We start from the raw sequence: 12966 nt of genomic DNA, 5'->3' as shown, positions 1-12966 counted from the left end.
TCGTACATTCCATACCAAGCCTTAACAGTCATCCGCGGTCATTCTCTTATTGTCCAGTTGAACACAATAAACGCCGTAGTGAGAAGGAAGAGAAAAGGAAAAAAAAAAAAAAAAGGGTGACAAAAAAACAACTTCCCCAGGGTTCCCCAAACCTCCCCCCCCCCCCCCCCGTGACCTGCCATCTCGGGCAAATCTCTAGCCTTACGTGATTGTTCCCCCCCGGACCTTAACCACTATTTTTCAATCCCCGTGTGTCCATCCAGTCCACCGCTTCTACTGCGCTAGAGAAAAAGAACGTCTCATTGTTGTAAAAAACCTTCAGGCTGGCTGGGGACATTAAAGCAAACTTGATTCCATTATGTGCAAGTCTCTTTTTAACTTCCCTGAAAGTATATCTCTTCTTCTGTGTTTCAGTTGCATAATCTGGATAAAGCATAATTCTATTTCCATTGTGCTCTATCTCCTTTTTTCCCCTCATTATTCTCAAGATGTTGTCACGGTCATTATCGTTCAGGAGTTTTAGTATTATGGTAAGTGGTCTGCCCCCTACTGGCGGGGGTTGGAACGGAATTCTATGCGCACGTATCACACTAAAGTGTTTAGAGAGGTTTTCCTCCCCACACTGCGCAATCAACCATATTTGGATAAAAGTTATCACATCTTTACTTTCCGCTCCCTCTGGGAAACCCAAGATTCTAAGGTTCCCCCGTCTGGAGCGGTCTTCGAATTGCCACTAATTGATTTAATAACTTGTTCTCCCCTGACATCCTCTGTACTTCAGATTTTAACTTATGGACCTCATCTTTCACACCCGACACTCTCTTCTCCACCTCTCCCTAAATTTCTTTAGATCTTCCTTGATCAAATTGATTTCCACGCCGATAACCCCCACTTGATTGGACAGAGCATCTATGGAAGTATTACATTTTGCAACTGCCGCTAATATTTTATCTAGGGCAGGTTGGGGAACATCCCCTTCCTTCTCCATTATAGAGCCATCTAATCCCAGATCTCCTGCATTGGTTTTATTTTGTCCACGATTTCTAGGCACTGCCCCCGGCGAGACAAAACATTTATCCACTTTCCCAGCTGCTTTAGCGTCCTTTGTTGGGCTATGTGTTTCATTCAGCTTGGGTGCCATCTTATCCTCCAGTTGTCAATATATTGTCCCACCCAGAACAGTCACGTGTATTTCATACGCTGCGTCGGGAGATTCAGAGAAGATTACCAACTAAATATTTCCAACGGACACTTTCAGCTTGTTGTATCACAGGAGAAGCTCAGTTATCTGCAGACTATAGACCTGCTCCTGCAGTGCTACAGGTGTTTCACCAGGTGTCGTTTATACTCAGGAGAGAAAAAAAAATACACTGTCCCAATTAGGGTTTTCCACCCAAATCCAGTTCTTATAGATAAATTCTTATTTCTTATGCAGAAAGACCTTCTTTATCGGCTTTAAACATACAAGGTGGACGTGGCAGCGTTCACCTCCACAGCTATAATCACCACGAGGGGGGTTTATTATTGAGCGAGCTAAACTTGCCCCCACACCTATTCTTTTAGTGCAGTTTGTTCACTGTGGCCGTAGTTTCATCCTTATAACAACACAGATATGAGAGGATCTCACCCGAATCTCAGCTGGGTCCCTGGAGCAGCCATGTGTGTCTTCCTCCAGTAGCTCCAGGGTCACACTCTCACTCTTCCTGCATTCTCAGCACAACACAGACCCGGGTTCCTTCCACTCACTGCCTCTTCTGAGCCTCCACTCCAGATCACAGCGTTGTCGGCACCTGTGTGTGCTGTTGTTCGTGTGGGGGCCACTACGCTCACAGTCCACTGTTCCCCGCTCGCTACTGCTGTGTCAGGTCAGGTCCCTCTGCTCCACCGCCATCCAGCACACTCACATCCCAGCTTTCAGCGCAGCTGAGTGGTGTCCCGGACCAGCGGCATCTGTTTGGTCCACGGAGGGGGGCAGGAAGCGGGGGGAGGAGCCTCTCAACCTCCTCGCATCATGTCCTGTCCACCAGGTTAACCTGTTTTCAGGTTAAAGAGGAAAGCATTAACCCGTTGTGCTGCCACGGATGATCAGGAATGTATTTTTTTCATAAAGAATTCTTCTAACAAAAGTTATGATTTAAGAAAGTAAAACTGTATAGCCTAATCAGAAAAATCTACAAATAGTGTGAATTTTAATGATTAGGATATACTATAAAAAGACCCCCTTAACTCCACCCTTAGATTGTCTAGAAAGGACTAAGGGAAAATGGATTTACATCCTAAATCGTAAACATTTCTTATGTCGTAGGTGGTGCCATCATGTGAAAGGGAAACCCCATTTAACAGCCTTTACTACTATATTTATGCTGCCACCAGGCATCAGCTTACCACTCGGCTACACATACCTTTAGGCTTCATAACTGGTAATTCCAAACTTGTAAATCTATTATAATGCAAAAATGGTAGAGAATTCTGTATAGCACTAGAGGCAAAGTATCAAAATGTAATACATATTTATTACAAAATATCACATAAGAAATTAATTTTATAATAAATACAAGTAACATAACAACAACTTTACAGAACCCATTTATTCCAGTTAACTTCAGAAGGGAAGATGCCACCCAGTCTCAGAGTGCAGTCTATGCTAGGTTCATAAAACACATTTAAATCCTCTGATATTTTGCTGTGTTTGAACAGTTGTGGGATTTCAGTCTTTGAAAAGAGAGAAGCTTTGGTTGGTTTTTCAATGTAGCTCTTTTTTATGCAGCCTATTTGCTCTAGGACCTAAAGCATAAGAAATAAACAATTAAAATCTACATATAGTATGAAATTCATTTACAGTTCATTTTAACAAACCGGACCAACCATGGGGTATTGGCAAAGCTATCGAACATCCTAGGGATGGAATCACATGTAGGCCTGTTCAGTGTTTTTTTTTTTTTTGCCTGAAAAAAATGTAAATAAAAATCTTCCTCCTTGATGTTTTTTTTTGTGGCTTTTTTTTTTTCAGAAATAGTGTTCACAAGTCATGTGAATAAAAAATTGAGAGAAAAAAAAAACACTAACATACACACACCTATGGTGTATTTTCCCCACCTATAGAAATCTATGGGAGGGGGAAAAAGCCAACATGTCTTAAAAAAACAAACAAACAAAAAACGGTATATTAAGTGCATGCTACAATACTGAAAAACTGCCACTAAGCCTAAAAATGACCATTGGGAGGGGAGGGAGAGAGGAGGGAACAGCTATAATCCTATTGCCACAAAGGTGTAGCAATTCATATTTTTCTACTGGCCTCCAGCTAACATCTGGCTTCAATAGTTTTGACCCTTTTTGTGCCAAAGGAAAAAACCTATACTTCCTTGTGCAGTGCCACTTACCTCCACAGGTCATACAGTATATAGGAGCTGAAGTACCTGCCCTGTACATATACATATATATATATATATATATATATATATATATATATATATATATATATATATATATATATATATATATAGCGCTGTACGCCTCCTGCCCAGTCAGTTAGGAAGGAGTTAGGTGGCAATGCCTACTGTTAGGTAATCACTGTTTACTGTCCTGCCCTAATCGCTGGGCCGAGCGCTCTGTTCCTGGCCTAGAGAATAAAGAGTTAAAGCGCTAGTATCAATATAAACATTTACAAGTCTCGGAAGTACAACTTATGACTTGCCTCGATATTGCGGCAACCTTATGTGGTCACTGGTCACTGCATGTGGGCGTATTTTCACCACTTTGCGATGATCGCGATGCGGTACTCCCCCCCCCCCCCTCCACCTGGATCAAGAATGTCCACCCCGAAAACACTGGCGGACATCCTTCACATTTGCTTGTTTTGGCGGCACTAGGACTGCTCAGAGATGTGCTATCTTCATAGACAGATTTATCAAGGAATTTACAGTTTTTTTGTGTATACAGTAGAATCTTCCAATAGCAGACACTCATGGGAAAAAAAGGAGAATTCATCAATACTTGTCTCCTTTTTTATTTTAACTATTTTAGTCATTGGGATTGAACCCAGAACCTTATGGGATCAGCTAGCCAAAAAACAGTTCACATGCACTCTGCACCATTGCTTTTTTTAATACAGTTGTTTCAGAACTTATCCTTAACCCTTTCCTGACCCATGACATACATGTACGTCATGGGTCGGCTCCCTTTCTATAGTCAGGCCCGACACCTAGCAACGGCCGGGACCCGTACATTTCCCATTGATTTGCATGGGACTTTAAAAACCCCGACCCTCACATATAAGTGTACATATAAGTGGACATATATGTGGCCAAGTATTATCGAAATATTTCCAGCCGTTTGGAAGTTATGCTGGAACATATATTTCCCATAGACTTGTATGGGACTTTAAACAAAAACCCCGACCCTGGCAAATGGAGGTGGGTAAGGATTAAATGAATAATTATAAACTATGTGAGAAATTAATTATAGTTCGGGAGGTGCTCAATAAAACGTAACATTTATTAATGCAAGATAAAAAAAAGTCATAAAACCACTCAATTGTGATGTATTATGAATCAGCCAATACAGTGTCTCCAGTGCGACACTGATTAATATAGAATAGAATCACTGTTAGAAAAAAAATCTCCTATGGTATCAAGGAGAGGAAATTTCCCCTATTCAAAGTTTTCCCAACGCTTTTCTAGCGCCACTGTCTTTACAGCGTCGTCCTCAGGGGAATTTTTAGGGGATATATACAGCCCTAAGGCAGCATGCAGAGATCAATAATAAATACAGCCTGGTATACATGTATTTAGATAAACGCAATACTGTCTAATGGGCTTAAATGATAAAATAAGCAACTTCAGGATTCTGGCCGGTACCTGCAAAAAAGTGACACATACCAAAATCAATTCTGAGTCCAAGTTGAAACCTGTAAAATAAAGTATGGCCACACAGCTCTCCGTACTCACTCAGGTTACTCATCCTGCTCCTGTAAAATAAAACATAGGATCCCTATCAGTGAGTACCATAGGAGAGTCAATACCTGAAAGGGAAGATGCCATGTAACACTTACGTTTACCGCTGATTCATTCCTGTGTTCGTCCGGGAGCGCTGCGCTCTGCAATGGCAGAGATGCCGGCTTGTTTCAGCCTGGCGCGCGCTCTGCTGGAAACGAGGCAGCGTCTGTCCTCATATCAGTCATCGTGACATGCTCTCGGGCCCTGCCCATTGCCTGGATTAATCAGTGTCGCACTGGAGACACTGTATTGGCTGATTCATAATACATCATGATTGAGTGGTTTTAGGACTTATTTTTTATCTTGCATTAATAAATGTAAAGTTTTATTGAGCACCTCCCGAACTATAATGAATTTCTCACATAGTTTATAATTTTTGTTTGATTGCGGGGAGTACACCCCATAGTGGGCCAGTACCTGGCAAATTATATCAATAGGTGCAATATATTTTGTTTGAAAAAGTGTAGGTATGGCAAGCTTCCTGACCGGATCCATTAATGTAGACGATTGGTTAATAGAGGCACAACAAGTCTTTTCAGAAAAAGAGTACAGTATACACAACCAAAGTACTCTCCCTCACTCAAAACCGCCTTCAAGGAACTAACTAATTACTATAAAAACTATATTACCTCGTTCTGGGAAGTACAGGGGTTTGAGAATTATCTAAAAAACTAAATAGTCCCGAGGGGACTAAGAATCCCTGTACTTCCCGCAGCAAGGCTACGTACTCAACCAGTACTTACTAAATGGGAGACGGAAGCCACCAGCTGCTCATTAAAATTTATCCAAATCCTACTGGAGGAGGAGAAGAGTAATCTCTCTAAAGCAGCTGAAAAATTAGCAGAACAGAGAGACATCACCTTGAAGTTTAAAAGTGAGGGGGAGTTTGATAACAAGGAGACACAGCTCCAAAATAGGATAGAACGCTTTAATTTTCAACTGAAAGAGAGAAAGCATACACAATTTGTGAGAGACATCCAGGAATTTAAGGAGAATCGTGCTTATACAGTATTGGAGAGGGTTTCTAATCAGAGAGACACCGAGACTGATCTATCCTCGTCTGAGGCTGAATCTTCGTGATCAGAGAGAGGATATAGAGGCAATAAAGGTAGAGGACGGAACAGGGGGAATAGAGGAAGAGGCCGTAGAGGTAGATCACGTAACTATGATGCTAACCCTAATAATCCCCAATATAATAATCCGTCACATCACCAACAAGATGTACGGCTACTGCCTCTACATCTTTGCCTTCAGCAGCCTCCTCTCATTTTTTAGTCACAGATGGACAGGAAACTCCATACCATCTCAGACTGAAAAAGACCCAAAACTACAAGGTCTGAACCCTGATGGTACTCTCCAAGTGGTCAATTTATCTAGTTTTCCCTTGACAGAGCTGCAGGTGCAGGTCCTTGGTAGAGGCATGTCATTTGTGCCGACCACTGACTTTGATTTGTTTGAGTGGACCAAGGTCCCGCACCTGTATGCCAGAAAATTGAAATGGCATAAATTTCATAAATTGAGGGATAAGAAAATGTGCCAGGAACTGGGCATTAATCTGGAGGACTTGACCACGGTCAGGGACCTGGAAGGTCTGCTGACTGAAGGAGAACGGCAGACTCATGAGGCACCATTTTCAAACTGTAAAGTCAGAAGCAGAACATTCCCCCCATTTCAGACACATCCTGTGTCGACGTATTTATTGACGATGTTTTAAGAGATATGAGGGAGCTATCACAACAAAAATTCTCAATACCTAACAACTTGAGCTATAGAGAACATGAGGCACTGAAACAATTGGAGCAAAATGGAGAATTAGTCATTAAATCTTCGGATAAGGGGGGGGGAATGTTGTGCTTCTTGACAGATTAAACTACATTGATATGTGTAATACGATACTCAATGATAGGGAGACCTACGAAGTCCTACAGTACAACCCAACCCCACAATACAAACAAGAACTATTAAATATCCTGAAACTAGGTTTTGAGAACAGACTGACCAAAATGAACTCAATTTCCTCACCCCCACATTCTACTCGCTGCCTAAGATACATAAAGGTATCAACCCTTTGAAGGGACGCCCAATAGTACCGGGCATAGGCAGCATGAGTCAGAATGTGGGGGTGTATTTGGATCAGATACTTAGACAATTTGTACTGTCATTACCATCATATACGAGGGACACTATGGACCTGCTCAAGAAACTAGAAGGGGTGACGATTGACGAGGAGACCATCTTAGGGAGTATAGATGTTGAAGCCCTGTACTCGTCGATACCCCATAGCCAGGGCATTGAGGCAGTTAGGTACTACCTCTCTATTAGAGGGACATCTTTTGATCGTCACAATGGTTTTATTTTGGAACTGCTTCAGTTTGTTCTCAATCGAAATTACTTCCTGTTCAATGGCAAGACGTACCATCAACTCAGGGGCACGGTGATGGGGAGCCCCTGTGCCCCCACATATGCCAACATGCTCCTGGGTTGGTGGGAGGCCACCCTAGTGTTTGTCAATGAGCGGGAGGAACTCAGTGATCGTGCCCTATTATGGGCACGATACATTGACAATATTTTTGTGTTGTGGAGCGGAGGTGAGGAGGATTTTAAAAAAATTTGTAGGCTCACTAAACAGCAATCCCATTGGCCTCCGATTCACCTTTGAAGTTAATTTTAAAGAACTAGCGTTCTTGGATGTTATGATCAGAAGGAATGGGGATCACAATCTCCATACCACTATCTTTAGAAAATCTACGGCAACCAATAGTCTCCTGAGGTGGGAGAGCTGCCACCCGGGACCCCTCAAAAGGGTGATCCCAAAGGGGAAGTATCTCCGCCTCAGGAGGAATTGCTCCGAGGACTCGGACTTTCATAGGCAAGCGAGAGACATGAGACTTAGATTTAGACAAAGGGGTTATCCCGAGCACACATTAATTCAGGCTTACCATCATGCCCTGAGGACTCCTAGGGAACAACTTTTACATCCGAAATCCAAGACAGAAGAAGGGAGAAGTCCCACTAGGATCATTAGCACCTTTGATACAGCAGCAAATGACATACGGTCCATACTCACTAAACACTGGGGCATCCTTAAGTTAGATAAAGATCTGGAGGAAGTAGTGGGTGCAAGACCAGACATCACCTTCTGCAAGGGTAGGAGTTTAGGGGATAGGCTCATACAGAGCCATCTCTACCCATATAATCCCACCGCAGAGACATGGTTGGGAGCATTATCCAGACCTAAGGGATGTTTCAGATGCGGCCATTGTAAGGTGTCTTGGATCACGGATAACAACCGAACCAAAGAGATGCGTATTAATCACTTCATTAATTGCACGTCGACAGGTATCATTTATGTTGCTAGATGCCCCTGACCCCGCTTATATGTGGGTAAAACAACTAGGGAATGGCGCAAAAGGATATTAGAACATCTAGGTGATGTACGCAACAAAAGAGATACGCCGGTTGCAGAACACATGAACCGCTATCATGGTGGAGCTACCAATGAATTGATGTTCAGGGGCATCGACCGTATCAGGCCATCACCAAGAGGAGGTGATATGGATAGGGCACTCCTACAAATGGAGTGCAAGTGAATACATAAACTTAACACCTGTGCCCCTGTAGGTCTTAATGACAGCATTAATTATGCATGCTTTTTGTGATCAGGTATGTACCCCAATGGAGGTTGGATAGGCAGTTAGTGAGGGTCTTAGATGACCCTTTGAGGTAGACCTCCATCCCCCCTGTATCTTAGGGGCAATTAGGTCTAGTTTAGGAGGTTTGGGTGCGGGGCCACCATAGTCTGTGAAGCCGCCTAGGCTTAGGGAATTACAGCAGGTAAGGATAGGGCAATATAGATCATTAGTGCCCACCGCTATATGTCCCCCTTTCTTAACATTAGGTTCCCCCCCATACATATGGGAACATTGTCATTAATTGTCTAATAGAGAATACAATGTGCTCCGGACCCCTTAACGTCATGTCTTGAATCTATGTCTCATGTGCCTTATGGTATTGGTTGCCGCTTAAGCCATCTAACTTCCCACCACTCTGTTAGTACATTAACACATATTGTAAATACTGGTTTCCGTTTATGCTATCTAACTTCCCACTCCCTTGTTATTTAGCATATTAATATATAATATTATAAATACTGATTGTCAACTATGTAATACTTCAGCAGACTCTTGATTTTGAGTCAGATGTTAGGACTCATGTAGTGTCTACCAGGATACCAGGCATATCGGGACTTTTTCAAATATCTATCTCGGCCAGTGCATCTAGTCTCGTGTCTCGCGCGATCTTATTGATCGCAGCGAAGAGCGACGCTCCGGGCAATGGGCAGGGCCCGAGAGCGCGTCACGATGACGCGCGACCGATACCGAATATGAGGACAGACACTGCCTCGTTTCCGGCAGAGCGAGCGCCAGGCTGAAACAAGCTGGCATCTCTGCCATTGCAGAGCGCAGCGCTCGCGGACGAACACAGGAATGAATCAGCGGTAAGTGTTACATGGCATCTTCCCTTTCAGGTACTGACTCTCCTACTCACTGATAGGGATCCTAGGTTTTATTTTACAGGAGCAGGATGAGTAACCTGAGTGAGTACGGAGAGCTGTGTGGCCATACTTTATTTTACAGGTTTCAACTTGGACTCAGAATTGATTTTGGTATGTGTCACTTTTTTGCAGGTACCGGCCAGAATCCTGAAGTTGCTTATTCTATAATTTAAGCCCATTAGACAGTATTGCGTTTATCTAAATACATGTATACCAGGCTGTATTTATTATTGATCTCTGCATGCTGCCTTAGGGCTGTATATATCCCCTAAAATATCCCCTGAGGACGGCGCTGTAAAGACAGTGGCGCTAGAAACGCGTTGGAAAAACTTTGGTGTGAATAGGGGAAATTTCCTCTCCTTGATACCACAGGAGATTTTTTCTAACAGTGATTCTATTCTATATTAATCAGTGTCGCACTGGAGACACTGTATTGGCCGATTCATAATACATCACGATTGAGTGGTTTTATGACTTATTTTTTTATCTTGCATTAATAAATGTTAAGTTTTATTGAGCACCTCCCGAACTATAATGAATTTCTCACATAGTTTATCATTTTTGTTTGATTGCGGGGAGTACACCACCTAGTGGGCCAGTACCTGGCAAATTATATCAATAGGTACAATATATTTTGTAAGGGTTAAATGACCTATCCTATGTTTGTTGTTGACATATAAGTAACATGTGTGCCAAGTTTCATGTTAATATCTTTGACCGTTTGGAGGTGATGCTGGAACATACACATATACACAAATACACACACACACACATTGAGTTATATATATATATATATATATATATATATATATATATATATATATATATATATATATATATATATATGGGGGATGGCACTTAGAGTACTTTTCAGGTCTGAAGTAAATTGGTGTGGGTTAGTGTGTAAATGATGGTAGCTGCGACTTTCAGAGAGATGTCGCACATCATGAATCGATCACCAATGCATAAAACTAGTCTAAAGCACTGCACATGATAGTTCACTTTCAGATATGATCTATAGCAAAAGTCACACAAAAGTCGAAGGAGAAGTGACTGAGGCTTTTGATGCAACTTTTTTAGATAAAAAAAAACGGTCTAAATGACGAAATGCTGTCCTGTACTCACTCCAGAGTGTAATTACCTTTAAAACATGATAAAAAGCAATATTACAGTAGAATCTGAAAGGGAGCTTGGGACCCTTACTAGGGTGTTGGTTGTACCCCCCTGATGGCAGCCCTGTGTACAAGTTAGGGCCAGCACATAAGCCTAGTTGTCCACTATTGGGAGCATTTTGTCCCCTGTTGGGTGTGTTTTGTCCCCTATTGGGTGTATCCGCGTCCGCTACTGGGAGTGTCACCTATTTGGAGGGTGCAAATACATTAATTCTTTTGGGACTCTGCCGGGGAATAAAAACTGTCGGCTAAGGGAGATTTTACTGTATTTGTCTTAAATGTGGCATGTAATACCTTTAGTAGTATGCCGGCCTGCACAATTTCTCACTGAACAGATGTTTTACAAGAGATCTGCTTTTAACTTTGCAGGGCTCAGTGATTTACGAAGTGATTTTTTTTTTTTTATACAAAAAAGTCACATGTTTGTCTCATAGCCTTCAATAACACAAAAAACCTACACCAGAACAGACCTGGCTTACCAAACTGTCTTTCAAAAAGTTGCACCAAGGTCGCAGAGAAGGGGGTCATACTTCAGTGGTGTTCTGAAGTGAAATTTCACAAAAATGTGAACTAGCCCCATACATCTGGTGCATGAACACTCCAACTACACCATCAAAACTTGTGCACCCACACTTTGATAAATGTCCCCCATTGTGCCTGTTTAATGGACATTTCCGCGGCAGAAAAAGGAAATTCCACCATGTGCATTGAAATCAATGGGACTCTGCTGCAACTGAATATTTCCGAGGAATTCCGCTGGAAAATTCTGCCATGTGAACGTCATTTTCTTTTTATGGACTTCACCAAACTAAAAGCTGTATTATCCATGAAATCTGTGATTCCTCTATGAATTACATAAACTACAAAGCTACATTAAAAAATAAGGTTTCACGTGGAATACCCCTCTCCATTAGTTGGATCCCCAACTTACTAATTGTTTGTAGGGAGTCTATCACCTGGAAGATTTCCAAGCTAAAGGTTACAAGAAATTAGAGAATTCAGGGAACCCACTACAGTAAACACAGAAATATGCTAAAAACTGTGAGAATAAAAACATATAAAAAACTTTTTTCTGATTATTACCTGCAATAACTCCAGTATAATGACAGGCTGGAGCACATCATTGTAATGTTTGATCAGGTTATGCTGTGTAATCCCTGGTTTGGTCATTACTTGGTATAAAACCGCCTCCAGCATTCCTTTACACACGGGTTTATTCAAGCTGCTATCCACAATCCTCCATGGTCTTCCAAGAAAACAACACTCTGAATCCCTAGGAGAAAGAAAAAAGAGAAATGCTCTAAATCAGTGTTTCCCAACCAGTCTGCCTCCAGCTGTTGCAAAACTACAACTCCCAGAATGCTGTAATATCTGCAACAGTGTCTTAGATCAGAATTTTCCAAACAATATATTTCTCCAGCTGTTGCAAAACTACAACTCTCAGCATGCCAGGAGGGCATGCTAGGAGTTGTAGTTTTGCAACAGCTGGAGGCACACTGGTTGGCAACCACTGCTCTAAATAAACCCATTCACATGTTATTGAACTTTACTGGTTTAGACGGCACCATATGGCATGATACATTTCTTTATTAAAAGAAATCACAGCCATATAGGTAGGTTATGCTACAATGCCATGTAGCTGGATAATGATAGTGTTCAATAATAATCACTACCGGGCCTGGGGTCAATGTAAGTAATACTGCACTGTGCAAAACAAACAAAACGTTTAGTCCATATATTGCTTACCTCTCATATAATATCCCCAAAGAATCTCCTGAAGGAAAAAAAAATAAAAAATGTAATTTGCATTAAATGGTCACAATCATTTAAAGCCACATCATCCCCCCAACTTTGATTTCTTCTGCACCTCAGTTTGGTCCCGTCCCCTCCAGTGTCACATCATTCCTCTCCTTTTATCAGTCCCTGTGCCACATTTACCCCTCTCATCGCCTCCCCCCCCGTGTCGTCATCCCCCACATCATATTCCTCCTATGCCATTCTTCCTCATCATTCCCCCTTTTCCCCTGCTTTTTATATATATTTGTTATTTTCCCTACCTCCCCCCCCCCCATCATTCCCCCTTTTCCCCTACTTTATATATATATTTATTATTTTCCCTACTGCCTCATCACTTCCCTTTTTTCCCCTGATTTTTATATTTTTTTTTACTTTCCTTACTTGGCTGCGCTTCGGCAGGCCAGGTCAGGCCGCGGGTCTTGCGGGCTGTGTGGTCAGTGAAACA

General features: G+C 42.1%; 1 protein-coding gene across 1 annotated transcript in view; it reads right to left on the bottom strand.

Moving 5' to 3' along the window:
• Window positions 1-2495: 2495 nt before the first annotated feature.
• GTF3C1 (general transcription factor IIIC subunit 1) overlaps window positions 2496-12966 on the bottom strand; it is a 96625-nt gene continuing 86154 nt past the window's right edge. Inside the window, exons 35-37 of the mRNA XM_056536140.1 lie at window positions 12471-12498; window positions 11808-11997; window positions 2496-2784 (exon numbers count right to left, since the gene is read on the bottom strand). Of these exons, the coding sequence (XP_056392115.1) occupies window positions 2575-2784; window positions 11808-11997; window positions 12471-12498 (428 nt within the window). The 3' untranslated portion in view covers window positions 2496-2574. The remainder of the gene's footprint in view (window positions 2785-11807; window positions 11998-12470; window positions 12499-12966) is intronic.

The sequence above is a fragment of the Hyla sarda genome, chromosome 8, assembly GCF_029499605.1.
Source record: "Hyla sarda isolate aHylSar1 chromosome 8, aHylSar1.hap1, whole genome shotgun sequence".
Classification (NCBI taxonomy): Eukaryota; Metazoa; Chordata; class Amphibia; order Anura; family Hylidae; genus Hyla; species Hyla sarda.
Note: the sequence above shows the minus strand (reverse complement) of the source record. Positions and strands in the feature narration are given on the sequence as shown.